Source organism: Gekko japonicus, unplaced genomic scaffold (genome assembly GCF_001447785.1).
Source record: "Gekko japonicus isolate JY-2015 unplaced genomic scaffold, Gekko_japonicus_V1.1 scaffold44, whole genome shotgun sequence".
NCBI lineage: Eukaryota > Metazoa > Chordata > Lepidosauria > Squamata > Gekkonidae > Gekko > Gekko japonicus.
In genome coordinates, this window is record NW_015174845.1 from 2,471,969 (window position 1) to 2,495,135 (window position 23,167).

The following is a 23,167-nucleotide window of genomic DNA, read 5'->3' on the forward strand; positions in this document are numbered from 1 at the left end:
GCTGGGGGGGAAATCACACAGGAAGAGGCTGAGAACTGGGATTGCAGGAAGCAGTCGTAGACTCTGGATCAAAGAAATTTATGCCATAACCAATTTGTTAGTTTTTAAGATGCCACCACCAGACTCTTTTATTATTTGAAATCTTCTATGGAAAAGAAGTATTACATCTAGAGATGCCATCATGATCGAAAACAAAATCCATCTTCCTTCTCTGAACTATATATACCTTTCCGATGTGAATGAGCCCCGTGTTTTGTTCCCCCCGCCCCCAAATACTGTGAGAGTCAATTACAGATCCCCCCCCTTGTAGCTGTCTTTTATGGCCACTGTTGGGGTAGCTAGGCAGCCACAACAGTATTGTCAGCCTTCAAACCTTGGTTCCTGTCAGTAAAAGGCAGGGGAAGGGACAGGGCTGCTTAGCAACCCCTGCAATGATCAGTAAAGATGTACATTTCTTAAAGCTATAAGGGCTGCTTCTGGGAGGGGGGTTCCTAAACCCTTCCCTAAGGTTTGGTTGTTTCTTTTTAAGATTTCAATTTTTTCTGCAAACCTGGGGCTTTTCCAGGTTGGTAGAAAGGTTGGCATTGTTTGTTATTGGTTCCCATTTCTGTATTTAACTATCCACAGATTTGGCCATGTTGAGAATTAGATATATTGATTTAAAGCACCAAAAGTGTCTTGCAGCACTTTAAAGACTAACAAATGGATCTATTGAAGTGGTCTCTCAATCAGGAAAAGTTATGCCATAATAAACTTGGCAGGACTCTTATTTTTGCTGCAGTACACATCTACCCCACTGGAAAAATTATTTAAAACTGCTACGTTCCAGTGGATGGTTGGAAGGGCTAGATTGTACTCTGTACAGCAGGGGTCTCCAACATGGTGCCCATAGGCACCAAGGCACCCACCAAATATTTTAGAAAGTGGGTGGGGTCAAGGGGGGGCATTTCCCAGCAAGGTTTCTGTCTGGCCATTGGAGATTTGATTGACTGAGTATATATTTAAAAACATTACTTCTGCAGGAGCTGCCACTACAGCACAAGGATCTTCACGGTGTGAATGGAGGTAACCTGTGGCAGCCACTTTGTAGCTGGCTCGGCCTCCTGCTGCAGCCATTTTGTGATTGAGCCCACTGGTCTGTGTCAAAATTGCAAAGGTGCTTGCCAGCTTAAAAAGGTTGAGGACCCCTGCTGTAGACACTTGAACGTAACAAGGTACCAGTCCTACTCTCCTAGTTTCACCAGGGGAGAATATTTAGTTGGATACAGTCCTTTGTTCCTTTGTTAAGGCATACTTGCACTTGTTGCCAGTTTTCCTTTAAATTGCTGAGTCATCAAAGAAAGCAAAGGACAAGACTGGGTATTAATCAGCATGGACAGTGAACACAGTGTGAGTTGTGCGTTGTGTGACTTTGTTCTAAAGCACAGTTATAGCTCAAGAAGATGTATAGGATACTGAGCATTGTTAAGAGGAAGTGGAAATTCCAAAATCAAACAAATTTAGAAATCCCAGTATACATTATTTCTTTGTTGCTCCTGGAGAATAGCACATTCTTGTTATAATGCAGTTTTGTTATATCATACATTGTGTGTGTGTGTGTGTGTATAATATTTATAGACAAGGTAAGGCTGCACTACAGAAAGGACGCTATCTCTTCTTGACTAACTTGGAGGTATATACACTAGCCCACAAAATTACTACTAGACATATATATATATATGTGTGTGTGTGTGTGTATAGATAGATAGATAGATATGTGTGTGTGTGTGTGTGTGTGTAGATATATGTATATGTATATATAAATAAAGAGGCTCTATGGCTTGAGTAAAGCCACTGGTCCCCACAGGTTTGTTTATGGAAGCCTATTCAGTTTAATTACATGGCTGTTTCATTTTGTTCATAACATTCAGGAATACCCTTGGGATACTTATTCCCAAAGGTTTTTAATCATTACCGTAATGAGACTTCTGAACTGGATTGTTCAAATCTCTCCTCCAAGCACAATTAAGGTATAAAGCAGTCTGTTTGACTGAAAGAACTGAGTCTTATTCTATTTATTTAAAACATTTTTATGTTGCCTTTCCATCCACCTTAGGGACCCCAGAGGTGGTGAACAAAAACATCAAAATCAGCTTTAAAATAAATACATATATATAACAATTAAAACAATTAAACAAAAATGCATGAACAGCAAGGGGGCAAGGCAGTGAGGCAACACCAAACAAGACAGAAAAGACTTCATCCCCTGGTGAAAGACAGTGGTGGAGCTGGACAGACGTATCTCCTGGAGAGCAAATTCCATAGTTGTGGTGCTAAGACCACGAAAGCGCTTTCTTGGGTTTCCAGGCCACAAGCATTTGGGTATCATTTAGGGGGTAGGATTGGCGTGCCAACATCACATTCACTTCCAATGAAATCTGCAAGTGACATCATAAAACACTCAAGGATTTGTAAAACTCTTATGATAAAACCATAGTTTTTGCTAATCCTACAGAGCCCCACAACATCAATTCAAGTATTTACAAGAAGTGACATCAGCACAAGCGTGATGTCAATGTGCTCCCATTTTCTCCTCCGTTTCCTGCCACTGGCACTTCAGGTGCTAGTGGGCAACAAAACAGTTGCCTATCAGTCTCACTTCGATGATGGGGTCATCCAAAGCAGGCCTCTTGGAGATGACCAGTGGTCCACATGAGAGGAGGTTATCCTTAACATATGCTGGTCCCAAGCTGAATAGTGTTTTATAGGTTTAATTGAACCTGGAAACACAACTGGGAAACAGTGTTGGTGGAACAAGACTGGAATGATAGAATCCCTACAACTCACTCCAATCAGCAGCACTTGGGCTGCAGCATTCTATACCAATTGTAGCTTCTGGACATAAGAACATAAGAAGACCCCTGCTGGATCAGGCCAATGGTCCATCTAGTCCAGGATTCTCTCACACAGTGGCCAACCAGTTCTTCTGGAGGGCCAACAACAGGGCCTAGAGCTGATACCTTCCCGATTGTTGCCTCCTGACTCTGGGAGCCCTCAGTCACCATGGCTAGTAACTGCTGATAGACTTACCCTCCATGAATCTATATAATCCCATTAAAGCTATTTATTCCTGTGGCCATCATAACATCCTCTGGCAGAGAATTCCACTTTTTAATCGCTCTCTGTGTAAAGTAGCATTTCCTTTTGTCCATCCTGAATCTACTGCCCATCAGCTTCATTGGATGCTTTTGAGTTCTAGTATTTTGGGAGAGAGAAAATTTTCCCTTTGTCAACTCTCTCCATCCCATGCATAATTTTATAAAACACTATTATGACTCCCCCTTAGTCATCTCTTTTCTAAACTGAAAAATCCCAGACACTTCAGCCTTTCCTCATAGGGAAGGTGCTCCAACCCCTAATTATCTTGGTTGCCTTCCTTGGTACTTTTTCCACCTCTGCAATATCCTTTTGGAGACATGGTGACCAGAACTGTACACATCCCAGTTCCAGAACACTCCTGCTCCACCCTGGGGCTGTCATTCCACTCCGTGGCCTGTCATCCCAGTTCCTGAACACTCCTGCTCCACCCTGGGGCTGTCATTCCACTCTTGGCCCTGTCGTCCCAGTGACTGAAAACTCCTGCTGCACCCTTGGGCTGCCATTCCACTCTTGGAACCCTGGGGCCGTCATTCCACTCCTTGGCCTGTAATCCCAGTGCCTGAACACTCCTGCTCCACCCTGGGGCTGTCATTCCACTCCGTGGCCTGTCATCCCAGTCCCTGATCACTCATGCTGCACCCTGGGGCCGTCATTCCACTTCCTGACCTGTCATCCCAGTCCCTGATCACTCCTGGTACACCCTGGGGCCGTCTTTCCACTCCGTGGCCTGTCATCCCAGTTCCAGAACACTCCTGATACACCCTGGTGCTGTCATTCCACTCTGTGGCCTGTCAACCGAGTGCCTGAACACTCCTGCTCCACCCTGGGGCCGTCATTCCACTCCTTGGCCTGTAATCCCAGTGCCTGAACACTCCTGCTCCACCCTGGGGCTGTCATTCCACTCTGTGGCCTGTCATCCCAGTTCCTGAACACTTCTGTTACTCCCAGGGGCTGTCATTCCACTCCGTGGTCTCTTATTCCATTCTCAGAGTAGTGTATTTGGGCCCAGAGACCCTAATGGAAAATCTATTCCGCATTTTTATTGCAACTCTACTTGTACCCTAATGTTTTCCAATGGAGCCCATGCAACTCAATTGGCATTCCTCTGGCTCCCATTATTTCCAATGGGCCTTCCAGCATCTCCCATTGTTTCCAATGGGCAATCCTGTCCTTCCTTTTAGTACATCCCGCTGAAACGTCCCCCTTTCTGAAGGCTGCCATTTCCCCCCTCTCTGAAAGGTCAGGTTTCCCTGAAGAAACCACGGCAGAGGAGCTAGAAATCAAGCATAAAAGCTGACCCGAGCTAAGCCTCTCTGATGGAGCCCGCAATAGTTCCCCCCCCCCTCAGACAGAAGACTTTGAAGAGGGGAACGACTGAAGACAGCCTGAAGCCGCCTGAGGGGATGAAACTCATCGGGTGGTCCCACCACAGAACCCCGCAACAGTTTCCCCTCAGACACAAGACTTCGGGGGGGGGGGCGGCAGAGACCGCTGGAAGACTCCCAAATTCGCCAGCCTGAAGCCGCCTCAGGGGGCGAAACTCATGGGGCGCGGCACCACCCTAGAACACCCTCCCCGTCCCCGTCTCCCGCTACATGAGAAGAAGCGGCCGCCAACTGCGCGGGAGGGGACGAGGAAGGGTGGGAGGGGAGGAAGAGGAACGTTAGTCTCACGTGACGCGGCGTGTCCAATGGAGAGGAGGCTTTCGGGGGGGGGGGGGGGGAAAGTTCCTTTGTGACTGAGAGAGAGAGAGAGAGAGAGAGAGAGAGGGCGCTGCTGACTGAGGCCGCCTCCTCCCTTTCCTCGTCTTGAGAGCCTGAAGAAGGGGGGAGGCCGAGAGAGAGGGAGGAAGGAAGGGAGGAAAGAGCCCTGCGCGGGGTCTGAGGGAGGGAGCCAGCCAGTGAGCGCGGGAGCCAGGCAGGCAGGGCCGGCTGGCTGGCCGGCCGGTGGAGTAGGGAAGAAGCGGAAGGCAAAGAGGCAGCAGCAGCTGCTGCAGCAGCGACGGGGGCGCCTCAGTCCCTGCCATCGCCACCACCACCATCACCCCCCGGGAGAGGCTGCGACTCTCCGGCCTGGCGGGCCCCCAGCCACCCAACCTCTCGGCCATGCCGAATAAAAAGAAGGAGAAAGTGAACCAGGTCAGGCCGGAGGCGGAGGCTGAGGGGGTGGGGAGCAGGCCCTGAAGTGGGAGGACGGGGCGGGGGGGTGGGTTGTTGGGGGACTCTGGAGAAGGCGGCGGCTGGAGCCTGCGGGGCTGCCCTGTGTGGCTTTTGACTTAACACGCGTGCATGCACACACTTTCTTCTACGTGGACGTGCATGCATACCTTATGCATGTGTGTGCAATGATGCATACGCTGTTGTATATTGGGGTAACTGTGCACAAATTTTGAATGCCTATATACAATGTGTGAAAGCATACAACGCAGTATGTTTGTGTGTATGTGTATGTACACATACATATGTGTGTGTTACCTAGCTACACTGGCTATTTGTCGTAAATTTGGTGTGTATGTTACAAAGAGTCACATACAGTTGGTCATATCTATAAGTTAGTTCTGATGTGTTATATCGACGCATGTACTGCTTTGTCATGTGTACTCTGTGTATGTGCCAAGTCCGCCTTGAGCTTCCTGGGAAGGAATTAAAAAAATAGAACACAATACACTGACCATGTTACTCTCAAGAGTGACTCCTCCCACACCATAGTATCTATGGTACACACTGGCTGAAGGCAGCTTGTTATCATTTAACAATCCCGATGGGGTAAGCAAGAGCCATAAGATTGTACTTTGAAGTTGTTTCTGAAGGTGGTGATTGTACTTTGAGGTTGTTTCTGGAAGTGTTGGATGATCTCCGGTAAAGAATGGTTGTTTCATGTCATGGTGGTGTTAGCATACATGTGCCACGTTAGGAAAAGGAGCCACTGGCTACAGCCGATGGCCATTATAACTAAGGCCAAAATGAAAAGGAACATCTCAATCGGATTGACATTGAGGGGGTCAGTTTTTCTTGAAACTCATTTCCAGTTCCTTTTCTAGATCCATCATTTGTAAAATGCTTCAATGTGCTCTTAAAACAGTTGCTAAGGTTTAACATGCTATTTTCCAACTGCATTGAAATAATATTTCAATCATCTTTGCTCTCATTACTTATAAGTAAGTATTTATGCCAAGCAGGCATGATTCTAAGGCAGAAATCCTGTGGTCACATACATGGAATAGGAAGACCTGGGTTTGGATGTGCCTCTGAATCTCACTGCATGATTTTAGGAAAAGCATATGCGCTGATCCCGACATATCTCACAAGTTAAAATGGAGAAAGGGTGAACCAAAAAGTGCTGTCCCGACATATCTCACAAGTTAAAATGGAGAAAGGGTGAGCCAAAAAGTGCTGTCAACTAGTAATGTGTAGGGCTGTGTGCCTGTTTAGGATTGCATACCATGTCTTCTGAAGGATAGACTGACTGACGCAGTAGCCTGGTCTCTTCTTGGCATTTTGAGAAGTCCATGTGAACTTTAGCATTGGACATACAGGCCCCTCTTCCACTTAACAGCTTCCAGTAGTATTGAATTCAAAGCTGAACTGTACAGCATCTCCACATCTGTTCAAAATTTATGTGCTTATTGCACTGTATGTCATTCTTCTGCTGCTAATATGTTCATGCCCAAATAGTCCAGAAGGGAACTGTAGCAAGCCAAAGAAATCAGAAGTGTTCTGGGAATATCTCATTTTGTAAGATAAGGAATGCAGGCTGTGTGTAGGCTACATGCAGGCCACTAGCCTTAGTCCTAGACTGAGGACTCTATTCTAAAATGCTTACATAGAGCCATGTTTTAATTCTGGTCCATCCTTTGCCTCTGCTTGTAAGTCTTATAGTAGCAGGTCATGGGTTGTGCCTTAAGCTCTACACTGCATGTGCAGTTTTCAGTATGAGCTTAGTAGGACTTGCATACTGAGAGGTATATCTCAGAATTATGGTAGGTTCTTCTTGGGGATTGTGCCTCACATTGCCAATGGGATGCCCCCCCCCCCCAGCCTCTGGATAGGGCATCTGGGACTTTCCCCTTTAAGCTGGAAAATAACTAAAACTTCCTTTGCTCCAACATAAAGAGGAAATGGTAGGGTGACTTTCTGCAGCCAAATCAGGGAGAGGAGGACAGAGGCTAAGTACTGCCTTCAAAGTATCAGAGTTAAGTTTCATTTTTCTTCTCCCTTCTCCCAGCCCTTTAATGGGAATTTTTTTGTTTTTAGTTCAAAGCTGAGCCTCTGTGTCCCTTTAACCGTAACTCAGCTGTGGAAGTGAAGGGGGGGGGTCGTCATCACATTGGCACTTCTGCAGCGATATGATGAATCACATGGGGAGGGTCCATGAGGAATGTTGTCCTTGCCCACCGCCACCCTGCTCCCTGCCACTTACACAGTACAGGCGCTGTTTTGTGCCTTTGTATGGAATGTGCCTATATTGGAAATGATGGCCACCTATTGGGGTTCAGGAATACCTGACATCACTAATCCACTTACAGTCTGCCTAGGGGAAAAAATTCCCAAACTGTAATGTCTCATTTCTCATTCATAAACTATTCCTACATTTTATTTGCTTACTTCATTTATAGTCTACCTTTCTTGCTCAAATGCAAGGTGGGTTACAAAATTATTTGCCCTTACACTGGCTGTATTACATCATAGGTTTGCTTTTTTTGTTGTTCTTTTCATATTTTAAACCTGTTGCAGGTTTCCTTTGACTTACAGAGTTTTCTAGCTACTCTATCTGCTGAGACTGGATAAGGCCTAATATAACAGCATCTTGGGTTATAATTTGGTATACTTAAAACATGGGGTTCTGTTACTAGAATTGTACTTTGTTTCTATTCCTACTTGAATTATAGGAAACTTACATGTGATTGTACATTTCAGGAACCTCCAAAAGCAGGCAAAAGTGGGAAGAGTAGCAAAGATGTGCAAGATAACCTGGACATTGAAGTAAGTGTTGCTTATAAATCTTGTTTTTCTTCAGAAATTATTATGCTTATATGCTATAGCATTTGAAAGGGTTTTTTGTGCCAACATATGCTTCTGTGGCTTTTTAACCTTTTAAAAAAACTTTTACTTTTAAAAAATCACTAGCAACTTGACGGTTACAAAATACAGTAATCATATGCAGAGTTAATCCACTCTTAAGACCACTGACATTAATAGATTTGGACTAGAATAACTCTGTGTAGGATTTCACTGCTAATGTCCTTAGTTTGTAAGATGTGGTAATGTCAGGTACTCAAAGTAAATCCTCAGTAGTTACAAGGATAATTGAGGAAATGTGTTTGGAGCACTTAAAATACTTCCCTTCATTTGGAAATGGTTTCTTTCCTTTGGCAGTTTACATTCTCTTTAAATTTTGATTTTTACTTTGCATTGAGGAATATCTCATACTTTAAATTCTACTGAGTACTTCTAGTTCGTTGATTTGATTTTGACATTTTGACTGTATACTTTTTTTGTACTTAATGGGCAATAACTTCTTAACCTTCAGTGTAATTAACTGAGCTAACTTGAGCAAAGTTTGAGTCCAATGGCACCTTTTAAGACCAACAAAATTTTATTCTGGGTATAAGCTTTCGTGTGCCCTGGACTCAAAAGTTGTTCTGTTGCTTCAGACCGACATGGCTACCCATCTGAATCTGAGCTAATTTGAGTAATACTTAACAGGAATTACTGCTATAGGCATAACTCTTCCTGATAGATCTTGCTTTCATTTTATGTACAAGCATGCCATCTTGAGTGTGCGTTTTAAGTTCCATAGGGCAGTTGCTACAACTCCTTCCTCTGAAGCGAGACTCCTCGTGTAGTGGAAGGGAATTTGTAGGATCTAGTAAAATGAATAGCCATGGGTTGTTAAAGAAAATAGTTACCTTTGTCAGCCATGTTCTAAAATTCTAAGTGTTAAAGGTATTTTTTTCTATGTAGCATACAAGTCAGCTGAATATTATTACTACATGAGCATTAATGTAAAAGTGTGATTTGTTTCATTTTTACATTGCAAAATGGAGACTGTACTATCTGATTTTAAAGTGTTCTCTATTAAGCATATAAATTTCAGTGGCTTGGATCCTATAGGATTACAAATAGAACAGATTCATAGAAAGGAAAGGAGAGGTGACAAAAGTCCTGTGACAGCTGCTTGGACAACCACTTGTAAACTCTGGAGCCAGAGGCAATTGGCAGAAATTTCTTCCTGCCCCCTTCCACCCCATTGAAGCCACACCCACACCCAAGTTCTGAGGTTTAATCCCCACCATCTCTAATTAAAAAGGATCTTTAGTACCAGGCACTGGGAAAGACCTTTCTCAGCCTGAGCCATTGGAGATTGCTGTTGGTTGGGGTAGAAATCTCTGATCTAGATGGACCAGTCATCTGACTCAATATAATGCAACTTCATGTGTTCTATAGAATGCAGCTTGTCCATTAATGTGTTGATATTACGATGGTGGTTTGATGTAATTATATGTCTGCTGTGCAGTTTCTTGTTTGCTAGTGGCTTGGCTTAAGTGTGGTCTGTTGCTACTAGGTTATAAGCACCCTTTCTACCTAGAGTCTTCCAAATCTTATGTTAATCAAATTTGGAACAGTTCACTGGGGTGGCACAAATGCTGTCCCAATGAGCTATGCTTAGAATGCACAGCTACTTCAACCAACTCCGTGCACATGTGGGTACACGGTTGCTTCTCTTTACTATGTATATTAGAGGCCCCTTTAACTGTAAATTCTATTTTTGTCACCATTTCATAGAAACGGAAAAGTTACTTTGGGTATCATAGAAACTAATGACTCACAGCTTCTGAGACTGAAATATACTTCCCTGTGTACAATATTTATTGTGAAATAAGTGCTCTGTAGCTGCCTATGCAGTGTTTACCTTCAAGAAAACTCCAAAAAGAGCAGCACAGCTTGTTCATTATACTTGCCCCTGACTACAAAGAGGAGGAGCAATGGAAACAAAAAATCTCTCTTGTTTCTGAGGAAGGATAGGATGAGAGAGACTGGAACATTGACAGAATTATGACAGAATTATGGGCTGAACATATGCTGTGGTTAGCATCTATAACAGATATTATTTAATTGCAAAAATCACAGGAATCTGAACATGCAGCTGTTTCAGCACATAATTTATTATGGTAATGTGAGAAATGGGTGCAGGTACAGATTTAATATTCAGTGAAATATTTTAAAGCAGAATTTATACATCTGTCTGTTTTGTGTGTACTGTAGTGGGAAATTATTTGTCAGGATACTAGAGATTTTTCATCTAACAGATCATGATATATACCCTGAACTGCCATTAATGGCCGAAGATGTCATGCCTAAATACCTTAAGATTTCCTCATTATGCGAATATTTACAGTACCTATTCCAGTGGATGGGGTATGCTGGGATTGTACAATACATGCATTTGGATGCTTCCTGGACAATGGAGTTGTAACTAGCAACACATGTATTTATGAGTCAGCGTAGAGATAAGTAAGTGAAGCAAAGGCTTAGCATAGAAACTGGCTTCAGTCACCCTCCTTAATGTCAGGTCAAGTAAGCAGTAACTGCTGAAGTGTATCCATTTGATGCTGATTGTAATGTCTGGATTACGCCAAGAAATGAGCTTGCTTCAGAATTAGTAAATTGGTGCTTTGTGCAACAGAAGGGGTGGCACAATTCTGTGGTCCAGTCTTCCTCTGGTTATATGTCCACTCCCCATTCCCAAATGAAGTCTTTATCTTAGATAAGTAAAGGTTTTCCTTGCTTGAAAGCCAGTCGAATCCAACTCTAGGGGGTGGTGCTCATCTCTGTTTCCAAGCCAAAGTGCCAGTGCTGTCCGAAGACGTTTCCGTGGTCATGTGGCCAACATGACTAAACGCCAAGGTGCACGGAACGCTGTTACCTTCCCACCGAAGCGGTACTTATTTATCTACTTGCAATTTCTTGCTTTCAAACTGTTAGGTTGGCAGGAACTGGGGCCAGAGACAGGAGCTCACTCCGTCACATAGCCCTAGGGTCTCGAACTGCCAAACTTCCGGTCTGCAGTTCAGCATCTTAACCTCTGAGCCACCACGGCCCCACAAGTATCTTAGATATTTCTGTCTAATTTTTGAAAGAATTATCTTACACCTCTGTGTCTGGAAATGTACTAGCATATGTTGTATGTTTTTTTCCAAGAGCTTGTGAAAAATGCCAGATTGTGAAGACTGGAGACTGTCCCTCCTTCAAAGAACACAGAGAACACAAGCAGCAGCATCCCACAAATACTCCCTTTATTTATAGACACCTATGTAAACCTTAGCACTGTATTTTAGTTCACGCTGACACTTTTTTGAATGTCTCTTTTTCTGCAGACCTGAAAACATTAGTAAAATTGATATGTATTGCTAACAGCTTGAACAGCTGATAAGTGCATCATAAAGCTACCTCTCTGAAGTCCCCCCAAAAATTAATTCATGGCTAGAGTTGCAACCCAGTATTTATATTCTGGTAGGAGCTGCGGTGGCTCAAGTGGTTAAGACTCTGAACTTCAGGCTGTGGAAGGTCAGTAATTCAGCAGTTCGAGACCTGAGTGCCGCATGACGGAGTGAGCTCCTATCTCTAATTCCAGCTCCTGCCAACCTAGCAGTTCGAAAGCAAGAAATTGCAAGGCGTTCCGTGCACCTTGGTGTTTAGTCATGCCGGCCACATGACCACGGAAACGTCTTCGGACAGCGCTGGCTCTTCGGCTTTGAAACGGAGATGGGCACCACAACTCTAGAGTCGAATTTGACTGGTTTTCGAGCAAGGGAACCTTTACTTTACCTTTAGGCTTGTAGCAGAGGCAGGAGTTGTGAAGCTACCTACAAAATGACACCCCTGAATCATTGTCCCCTCTCCCTCAGTGATTTCCATGCTACCAGCCTTCCATCTAAGCAGCCACTATCAAAATTGTAAAGTGAGGGTGGGGAATCTTGCAGCACAGTAATATTGGTCTCACGTTTTGCTCATAAGATGTAACTGGGGGGGGGGGGGACTAGGCTAACCAATGTGCCTTTCATCACATCTTGTTCCAGCCTCAGACTTCTTTGTTTAATTTGTCTACAGAAATCTTTTCTGCCTTCAGCAAAAAATCCTGGTTGCATCAGCTCTTGTGATATTACAGTTGGGGCTGTCATGTGGCCTTCTGTGCAGTTAAAATATCCTGCAGAACCCTTACTATGTGACACTTTAACAGGACTATCTGTTCTACATCCTTGTGTTTATGAGTGGTTGAGGCAAACATTTTATCTTCTTTATTTTACTTTTAAGTTAGCGTGCAGGGTTGATCATGGAGCAGCTTTCATTATTTGTGGCAGCAGTGTACGGTCAAAGAGGCAGGAGGTCAGTCTATGTAGGAATCTAGTCCTTGGATGCATTCAGACACTTTCCCCTCCAAAAAAACAATTTCTTAGGATATAATAAACGTTCAAACATACAACAAAATTTATGTTATACATCCTTTTTCCTCTTACCCCTACCCTTTCATGGCTTCCCACAGTGCTCCAACCTCCTGCCCATCTCTTAGATCTTTTACATATCTTCCTTCTTTTATAAATATTCAAACTCTACAGGTAACACATTTTTCAATTGTTGTTCTTATGCATTCAGACACTTTTGAGCGTTTCTAATGGGCAGCAACCAAAAGGTGGTTGATTAGAATTGTATGTCATCAGGCTTCAAGAAGAACCATGATCTTCTGAAATCGCTGATTCTCATGGGACCAAATTAAGTTATGAAGTACTTTTTCATTATGATTGGAGGCAGTGGTCAAGTTAAATAGTCCCGTTAACATCAAGATCTAGGCAAAAAAAGTCTGGAATAGAACTATGTTTTGATGATAATAGTTTATTGCAGAGGAGGAATGGAAAACTGCCTTTTTTGTTGCCCCTGAACACTATTCAGAATTGATGTCTGTAGGTACTGAAGGTTCTGGGTTTTTGGGGTTTTTTGGCCAGTGTTCTGCTGGATTGTTCTAACCTAGCATCTGTGAAACGTATGAGAAAAGGAGGCCTGTTCAGCTGCCTGGCAAATGAACAGCTAAACTTTAGATGAGTGTACAGATGTACTTATAGGGAAATGTGGGGAAGGGTGGAATTTTTTTTTAATCTGAAACATCTGCAGTAAGGGACATCATAAATTCCAATGGCTTCTTTTACAGACTTTTATGCAAGCTGCAGTCTTACTGTCATGTATGCGTGTTGCATGGAGAAATGGACCTGTGAAACAGACCTCTATAGGGACAGTGGTCAGGGATTTCCACAAATATTGTAGCAATTTTTCCAGTTCATGTGGACATAGAAATTGCTTTGTGTGTGTCCTTGTAGAGCCTAGTTAGCGTTTTCACTTATCTGTGTCATTATAGTTTTGAGTGGTTGAGAACAGGCTGCAGTTTCTTGCTAGTTGGAGACAACGGACTGGTGGAAATGATATAAAACTCAGAACTGATGAATCTTTTAAGTCTCTTCACTCCATAGGTCTGCTGCTTAAGCTATTTCATAGTGTCATTCTTCCACCTTTAGAAAGTAACTGTAACTGGGCATCACTTCACTCACTTTGCTGCAGGACAGCTTAACTGAAAATTACTTGTTCCACATAAATACTAGTAGACAGTGGAATTTGCACAGTGACAAACACTGCTAAAAATCTTGATCATATTGTACATTATTTTCTGCGGATGTACTACAAGGTCCCTTTATACTTGCTCAAAATTCTGTTTTCCTAATATTGTGCTATAAAGCCGTGGTATCAGTTATGGCAGAGCTTGAGAAATCCCAGGTTCACCATGGTGCTTAGAAATTTCATTTATGGCAGCTAGTATTTTCAGCAATGATTTTATGGTAGTATTTCTTGGCAGCTCATAATAGTAATACAAAGATTATTAATCATTTCATATCAGACTATGATATAAAATGTATGTGTACATTCCTTCTTTATATGGAACTTTTGTGACTCCCCTCCCCCCACCCCTCCTGCAGTAGCTTTGAAATGTCTCTCTTCCCAAAGTCCTGTTCTTGGAAGTCCCATAGGAGGGGGGGAGCTGTGAAAGTCTCACTCCATGGGCAAATATCCTTGCAACCACGGAAATGCTGTGCTGGATCCAGCCAAGTATATGGTAAATGGGAAACCAAAACAAATTTTATACGAGCTAATCACTTTCATTGTAGAAGGACATTTTTGTTCAACTTTCTACATTTGGCTATAATATGCAGTAATATACAGCTGCTTTTAAATACATATATTGCTGGCATCAAATAGAATTGTGGTTTCTACAATGTTTATCATAAATAGTTGAATAAATGTAATGCTAAGAGTGAGGATGTTCAGCAAGATTGTTCTTGCAAAGCTCCCATCAGGTAACTTACTACAGTTTTTATAGGTAGGCACAAGAGATGCTGAGAGAATTTTTTTATACTGTGTATAGCCAAGGTAGGTTTTGAATGCAAGATTCTAAGGAGTGACTCAAATGTTTTGTTTTTGAAAAGTGAGGAAAAAACCAAGAAATTACAGAATCATAATTTTGTATAAAGAATCAATGGCTTTAACATGTGTATTCAACTGATTTTAGTTTTCGTATATGCAGCTGACAGTTGCAAAATAGCAGATTTCAGTTATATTGAATAATAAATGGTAAATGGCTATATCCAGACATTTGGGACCTTGAAGAATATCTTGGAAATCAGGCTTTGTGATAAAATCTGCATCACCTAGCTATAAGTTTTCATGTTGAAGGAATATATTTACTTGTATTGCTTGAGGTCATACATTGTAATAGTCCAAGGAATGAATGTACTTTCCAGAAGATTTCCTTAAGGTGGGCTGGGAATGGTCTTTTGCATTTTTTGAGTGTGCGTGAGAGATCGAGGAAACAGAAAAGGGAATAGCTTTCTGACGGAGCTACATACAAAAAAGCAGAGAGTGCTGTAGTATTGGTGTGGAATTTTTCTCACACGTTTGTAAAAGATTTATCCATTCCTTGCAACTGTAATTGTTGATGATTTATTGATGGCCTTCAGGGAGTTTCCCCATTGACACAGCTGGCGCTCCTGGTGAAGCCTTGGTTCATCTCTGGAACTGGGAGCTGGCATGTGCAGTTGACGTTATTCTTAAGTTGACCTCCTCCTTCTTATTGCCTGGCTCCATGATTTGCTACAGAGCTTTGGGTAGCAAAGCAAATAGCAGGTGTCCAGAGCACAAGTACAGGAACTACGTGGAATTGACATAGCCACTGGGCATGAAATATATTCCTGTTTCTAAGGGAAAGGCTCAGAAATTAGTTTGTTGCTCACGTGAAGATTTGAGCAATAAACTCTTAGTACTTCCACTCAACTGCTGACTGCTGTTTTTCCACAGTTCATGCTTATTATGATTGTTGGGCTGTAAGATGTTAAATGCGCAGGCAGGACATTTAATCTAAATCCCTGGGTCTTTTAAAAATACAAATAGCAAATAAGCCATTGGAAGAGGCCTTCAGTAGACTATTGATCTCTGTATGCAGCTTATTTGTAATGGTTTCACCACTCACAGATTTGGGAAAGAAAGCCAAAAATTTGTAAAACAAACACATAGCTTAATGAACGAGAAATACTGGTGTTACTTGGGGATGTTTACTTTCTGCATGTCAGTATGCGAGTGTAGTAGGCTGGGTTTTTTCGTGTTGTCTACCCTTGTGCAGTTGTCCCTGGGCAGACTTCTGAATAAAAGTTTAAGCATACATTGATGTTGGGTTGGCACTCTAGTCAGCTGATCTGCCACCTGACCCAGGCACTTTGATTGCTTGTTGAACAAGGTTAGATGTTGTCAAATTCTCCTTGAAACTGAGTCTATCAATGTCTAGGTGGCACCTTACCTTTACAAAGAAATCATCGTGGTGTCTCTTGTTATGAAGACCGACAGTGAGGGCCACTTTCCTTGTCGCCCAGCATCAGTAAGTATGACTGCGGGCATCTCCAGACAGGGACACAAGTTGTCATTAGTGGCAACGATCACTGTCTGGCATCACAGATGACTCTGTCTTTCTTGCTATGGGAACTGCTGGTGTTCTAGGATGAAAGCCAAAGAAGCTGTTTTCCTTTTTATAGAACTTTTGCTGAGTGTTGCTAAATGTTATGATCCGTTACAGTTGTCTGCATATTTCATGGCATTTTTTCACAGTAACCAATAACTGATTTGTTTTTGTAATAAGGGCAAGTATCAGACCCGTTGAATCATCATGTGTGTCTTTTGTTCTAATAACGCTAATGCTTTAAAACATTTGATCATTATTTGATAGTATTTAACTTGCCTATTTTTGAATAATCACATGTATAGTCTCATGTTGCTGACGATTCTCCCGCCTCCCCCCAAAAAACTTGACAGTACCCAAATTGCTGTTGCTACTACATGCATGTTCTCTGATTATGCTTTTCTTTTTTAAACAGGTCACAAGCAAAAAATCAAACAGCATTCCACCTGCCACACAACTCTCTAAAATCAAAGTACCTCCTCCACAGGCTGCAGTGAAGAAAGAAAAACGGCAGAGTTCTTCTAGATTTAGTATTAGCAGTAACAGAGAACTCCAAAAGCTGCCAGCTTTAAAAGGTAATTCATTTAATGTTCTTTGTCATGGAAGCTTGTATGATCGGAGGGCATATGTTCCCAGGTGTGGGCCCGGTTGGTGCCTATATGGGAGACTTTCTGGGAACCCTGCGTGTATCAATCACCTGCAATAGCAAAAGGGCAGGATATGAGAAGATTGAATAAGAACAAGATATTCGCATCCTTGGGTAGAGTTCTGTAAGACTCATGTAGGAGGAGAAGGTCAGAAGCTCTTCTCTCTTGCCTAAGAGGGAGTACATTGCATTGCAGGGCAATTCTTAAAATTTCTTGAAAGTGGTCATTCAAGCAGTGCTCAGAGCTGCTTGGTGGGAGTGGCAAAGAAGCTAGAGACCCACTGTAAATACAGCTTACCTTGTGGTGCTTGGCCGTGAGCACCTGATTACATTGGTGCATTTAGTAACATTGTTCTATCAAGCTGGGGCAGATATTAACTGAGATTGGGGGGGGGGGGGGGGGGGTGTTTCCTGTTTACCAGGCATCGTGCATGTGCTGAATCAAGGCTGTATGAGTTTTCTTCAGTAGTGAGGCTAAAGGCCATTTTGGAAGGAAACTGAGGTGGTACAACAAAGCCAGCTGCTACCCAGGAAACTGAGTACATGATCAGGTCTTGCTTTCAGCTATAAAAGACAACGATATAGCCACAAGGCAGTTTATATCCTCCCATGCAAATGCTGCAGCTGTGTTTGTGGCATGTATTCACTTGATTGCAGCCTAGGTGTTGCTTATCTCAGGGAATTTGGAATTTAAAGCAGGTCTTATGTTTGCCACAGATGTCTTTCTTTTCACGAAACCTGCACAAGTTAATGTTAAAATGTAATGTTTAGGATATGCAAAGTTGTTATTAAATGTGTCAGACCACTAGTTTTAAGTTAAAATCAATATATTAATGCTTATGAATAGCTTTAAGGGTACAGGATTGGCTCTAAAGGAAGGTATTCTAACCCATTTATCACTTTAGTATCCCTTTTCTGCACTTTTCCCAGGGCTACAATACCCTTGTTGATATATGATAACCAGAACTATATTCCAAGCTGTCATAGATCTGAACAAAGGCATTACAATACAAACCATTTGTTGTCAGTCCTTTTCCTGATAATCCCTAACAGAGACAACCTTTTTCACTGGTACGGCACATAGAGTTGACATTTTCATCGAGCTGTCTACCACCACACCAGGAGCACTTTCCTAGTCAGTTGCTACCAATTCAGACTCCAGTTCCATGTATATTTAATTATAGGAATTATTTTACCCTAATGTGTACATCACTTTATACTTGCATTAAATTTTGTTGCCCACTTGTTGCTCATTTGCAATCTACTTTTGTTCTCCCTATCCTGAATAAAGTGGTGTTGGTTACTTTGCTCCTTACTCCTAATTCCCAATATGTTATGAACAAATTAAATACCACCTGTTTCTGTAGAATTCCCTCTACTTACTTCCCGTCACTGTAATAATTGTGCATTTAATCCTAGTATCTGCTTCCAGTTATTTAATCCGTTTCTAATCCATGAGAGGCCTTCTGTGAAAGACTCTGCTACAGCTTTTTAAAGTTTCTTTACATACTGTCTACTGGATCATCCTTGTCCACACATTTGTTAAGACCCTCTTGACTTCCAGAAGTTGGTGAGATAGGACTTCCCTTTACAGAAGCCAGATTGATTCTTCTTCCTTAAGGCCTTTCCCTCCATATAGATAATGATTCTATGTTGAATAAAATTTTCAGTTGGTCTGCAAGGAACAAATGATGTGACATGGACTATAATTTCCTGGGTATCTTTTGGATCCCTTTTTAAAAATTAGCATCGCAACTGGATTGGAGGGTGATTTTAGTGACAGTTTGTATATTTTCATTAGACATGAGCAAATTATCATTTGAGGTCCTTAAAAACCCTTGGATGAATGTCCACCCAGGTTAATTTTTAATTTATCCTTTAAGCCTAGAATTTCATCTCCTGCTAGGTGTAGCTGTCTCAGTTCTTCTGAGATCTGCCTGAAAACTGCAGCTTTGCCATAGTAAACCACTGAACATTTTCCAAGTCTCCCTGTTTTCCTTTAGCAATCCTTTCACATTTTTGTCATCCAAGGGGGTCTAGGGGCTTTCTGGCCAGCTTTCTGCTTCTGACATATCTTTAAAAATTCTTTCTTGTCTTAATATTCGTAGCTGTATGCTCCTCATATTCTTATTTCCCCACCTTGTCAATTTACATTTATTTTAGGAGAGCTTGTGCTATTCCCTGTTCACCTTAGGTGGACAAGACTTCCAACTTGTAAAGGGAACATTGCTGCCTTTGGTGACTCCATTAGCTTTGTTTGTTAATAACACATGCATCCTCTTAAACATGGTGGTGCCTTTCCTAATCTGCAGTATTCTACTAGCTTCTGTTACTTTGGATTTAAATAAATTATAGGCATCCTGAAGAGATTTTATCCTCTTTTCCATACTTTTGACTAATCCCCTCATTTTTGACAAATTTCTTCTTCTCAAATCAAATGTCACGTTGGACCTTTTTCATAACCTTCCATTTGCCTATAAATACTAAATTAAATAGCCCTGTGGTCACTGTTCCCAATTGGTGCAGCTTCACTTAATGTCAAGCCTGAACTCTTCCTAGACACTCAAATTATTAAATTGAGGCTGTCGCACCTCGAAGAGGAGGAGATGATATGGGATTTATACCCCGCCCTTCACTCGGAGTCTCAGAGCGCCTTACAATCTCCTTTCCCTTTCCCTCCCCTCTCCTCCCCACAACAGACCCCCTGTGAGGTAGGTGGGGCTGAGAGAGCTCTTTCCAGAACTGCTCTTTCAAGAACTGCTCTGACAGAGCTATGACTTGCCCAAGGTCATCCAGCAGCTGCATGTGGAGGAGTGGAGAATCAAACCCAGTTCTCCATTAGAGTCCACACACTTAACCACTACACCAAACTGGCTCTCTTGGTCACATTATGAGAAGATAAGAGTCTCTGGAAAAGATGATAGTGTTATGAAAAGTTGAAGGCAGTGGGAAAAGAGGAAGACCCACCCAACATGAAATGGATTGACTCAGTCAAGGCAGCCACGGCCCTCAGTTTGCAACCTGAGCAAGGGTGTTAACTATAGACTGTTTTGGAGATCAGGGCCCTGCAGGATTTGCTTCAATTCTGCAGGGCCTGTAAAATGTGGATGTTCTGCTAGGACTTTGGCCGAGGCGACAGGTGTCCAGTTACATTGGCCTCCCCTGCTTCACCCTGCTCTGGCCTGGTATGATATCTGATCAGATTGGTGGTAATTGACCACTGCCCAGCTGGTTAATCATGGGTACACCTTTGTGGAGATGTTACTGGAGCACTATGCACTTATGCCTACTTGCCATCTCGTATGCCAATTTATTTATTATTGTTTGTATAGTCATTCGACAGAGTGTTATAACTGTTTTTGTTTTATCACTTGTAAGCCGCCCTGAGCCCTGTGTACAGCGGAGGGCGCAATAACTGTCTTCTCTTGGTTGCCTGCCTTGATATAAAAATCAGTCGCCCATGGAGTTTTATGCACATAACAGTATGTCCCCAATATTATCCTTCAGGTCTGGCACTCATTAGTACCTTTTGTTGGGGGAATCTGTTCTTCATACATTTTCTAGTTTATTGGACTTCAAGCTCTCTCTGCCAGACAGATGTGTCCTCTGTTTTTCCCATATAGCTTGTATCCAGGGATAACCTGTCTCGCTAATTTTGCCCACCCCACCAGGTTTCTAAAACATCTACTGTATCCTAAAAGCCCATATTCTTTCTTGGAATTACATAAAATTTTAATTAGTATCAGATAATTTTTAAAATGGTATATGTGTATTTTTGAACATTAAATTGTGTGCCGTTGTTCCTTGTTGGCGAAGTTACTGTCAGACCAAATTTGTACATGCCACAACATTTTTCAGTCCCTCTCCAATTGTTGGTGTGTTGGCATCCAAACCTTCCTATACTTTTAGAATGCACATTGATCTCAGTCTTATGGGACAGAGAAAGAGTGATGGAAGGTGAGCTCTGATGGAACTCAGTTTTACAAATGTCGTTTAATTTTCAGATGTGGCAAAGAATTTTAATAGTGAGTGCTTGGGTTTGTTGTTAGTTGATTGCTTCATACTGAATTTACAAGATTAAACCTAAATGGTCTATAGTTTGTATCATCTTCTCTTTACCTCTGCTTTAACTTTATATGGTTGTACAGTAGGCTTCCATCTAAAACCTACACTGTGTACTGGAATTTGCCTCCTCTCTGTGCTGTTCTAAACCAATACTTGCTATTTATGTGATTTCATGTTATAGGGCTTTTGCAGATCCTAAACTTAAGAACTGTCCTCTTTAATGAGACAGAAATGTTTCCTTACAACATGAGTGGGAGACCTGATCTGCAATAAACTGAGCTAAGAACTCATGAAGAATTGTTGGAGTATGTGTGTAGGAGAGAAGCAATTAGGAAATCTTCTCCATTCGACCCAAATCCCCTTCTGCAAGGTATTGTAACCTCATAAGGAGATGGGTCTGTGCAGATGTCTATCTTCTTTTTCTTAGCTGCTCTTGATTCCAAGGATAGGTAGCATGCTCAGTCTTTGTCAAGCCATGTTTGGAAGACTGCTTCTTAAAAATTTATGAACTAATTTTTGGCTGCGTACCTAGAGAATTTGCCAAATTTGTAGAAAGTCCAGCATTATCTCTGAGCAGGCTGCTGTTGCTGTCTTTGTGGTTGATACTCAGCTGTGAAGTGCCGGGTACAGTTGGGAATCTTCATCCTACCTCCAACTCTCTATGATTCTGTAGGCTCTCTGGGCATCAGTAAGCTGGTTCTTCTCCTCCTTTCCCCCCTTTTAACTGATGCTTGGTCACTATGGAGCATATTTATTCCTAGTCAGAATGGTTTTTAAGGAACCTTTTTTTTTTTGGTTAATGTACAGTGTCATATTTTTCTGCATACTTGGGAAATCCCTTGCATCTATAGAGATTCCTGTCATGTCCTTGGGTGATCCCATTGTGCAGCTTTGTCTCACTAAAGGCCAAGACAGTTTACACTTAGATGAAGTGAAGATTATTCCCAGACTCCTTACACTATTTTACAAAGTCATTTGTAATTAATGGCGTTTAACCATTTAAGATCAGGTATCCCAGATGACTTTTGTAACATGCAGACTATGAAATGAGAAATTTGGGCTTTTCTAAGTTGGTTGATCAAACCAACTGGTGATGATTACTACTATCAGGATTCCTGTGTGTATGCCCTCTAGTGGGAATTAGGTATATAGTATCAGGTTGTTTGTGTGTTCTTTAAACTTAACAGTCTAATTTTTTTCTGCATGCTGGGGATGTTTCGTGAAGATGCAGAAGCCGTGAACTTGTCTGCCCCTTAAACTGCCTTATTGACACTGTTAAGTTTGCTACTGGAAGGGTTATGCAGGGTTTGTTGATAGAACTTCATGTTGGACATTGACTTTTGTAGTTGATACTAGAATACCTTTGGAGAGGATGAGGAAAATTGTAAAAGGACTAAGAAATAAGTGTGACATGATCAAAACTTAAGTTCAGATTTCTTCTCATTTACAAAGTACTTTCAGTCTGTATTTTTTCTTCTTTCAAAAAAGCATTGGCGACTGATACAGAAACTATAACTTGAAAAGTCAGTGGCACTCCTCAGCTCTCTCAGAGCCAATTCTAACCGGCTTTCTTCTGGGCCACAAACATTGGGGTAGCTATTGAAACTGGTCATCATATCTCTTTTGCCTTTAAGAGAATCACAATGCAAAGTACATACCTATATGTGAACCTTTGTAGATGATATAATAAAACAGTTGTTGTAAGCAAAGATAATTAAAGAAGATATGCCTTTCCCAGGTTCCTGCCTTGGTTAGTCATCCTTATAAGCACAGTGTCAATACTGGTTTTTGGATTAAAATGTCAGAGCTACCACTACTTAACATAATTTTTTTCCAACCAATATAAAGGTAATGTGAATAACACATTCTAAGTTGCTTTCCAAATCTGATTTTTAAAGAAATCCTTTTAAAGTACAGTTCACGATTCATAGAATTTTGTCTTGCCCTCTTGAATTCAGGCTTTGGAAAACGGATACACCTTTCATAGAGGTCTATATCAAGGTAGGCATCCATTCACAAGTTGCTAGTTGTGCCCATGGGCTTCTGTTGATTTGATCTTTTTATTTTAGCCTTTGCAAGTATAGACTAACTATGGAGTGCTGAGTGACGTTCTTTGGTGTGTTTGGACTAGAATAGCTGCATGTGACATGCAAATGACTGAACAAGTCTGCTTAGCACCTTTTTGTTGGAGAGCCTGTAGAGCATGCTGTGATCCGCTATCTTATGAGTTTTTGTGAAATAATCTTGGAAGAAAAGTGATGACAAGATTGA

General features: G+C 41.9%; 1 protein-coding gene across 1 annotated transcript; it reads left to right on the forward strand.

Annotated features, from left to right (window-relative positions):
- Positions 1 to 5,028: 5,028 nt before the first annotated feature.
- Positions 5,029 to 22,897, forward strand: LOC107121536 (serine/threonine-protein phosphatase 2A 56 kDa regulatory subunit delta isoform-like). The gene is made up of 4 exons (XM_015424448.1): positions 5,029 to 5,276; positions 8,055 to 8,120; positions 16,601 to 16,760; positions 22,855 to 22,897. Exons 1-4 carry the CDS (start codon positions 5,244 to 5,246, stop codon positions 22,881 to 22,883), a joined length of 288 nt encoding a protein of 95 aa, XP_015279934.1. The 5' UTR covers positions 5,029 to 5,243; the 3' UTR covers positions 22,884 to 22,897.
- Positions 22,898 to 23,167: the final 270 nt, after the last annotated feature.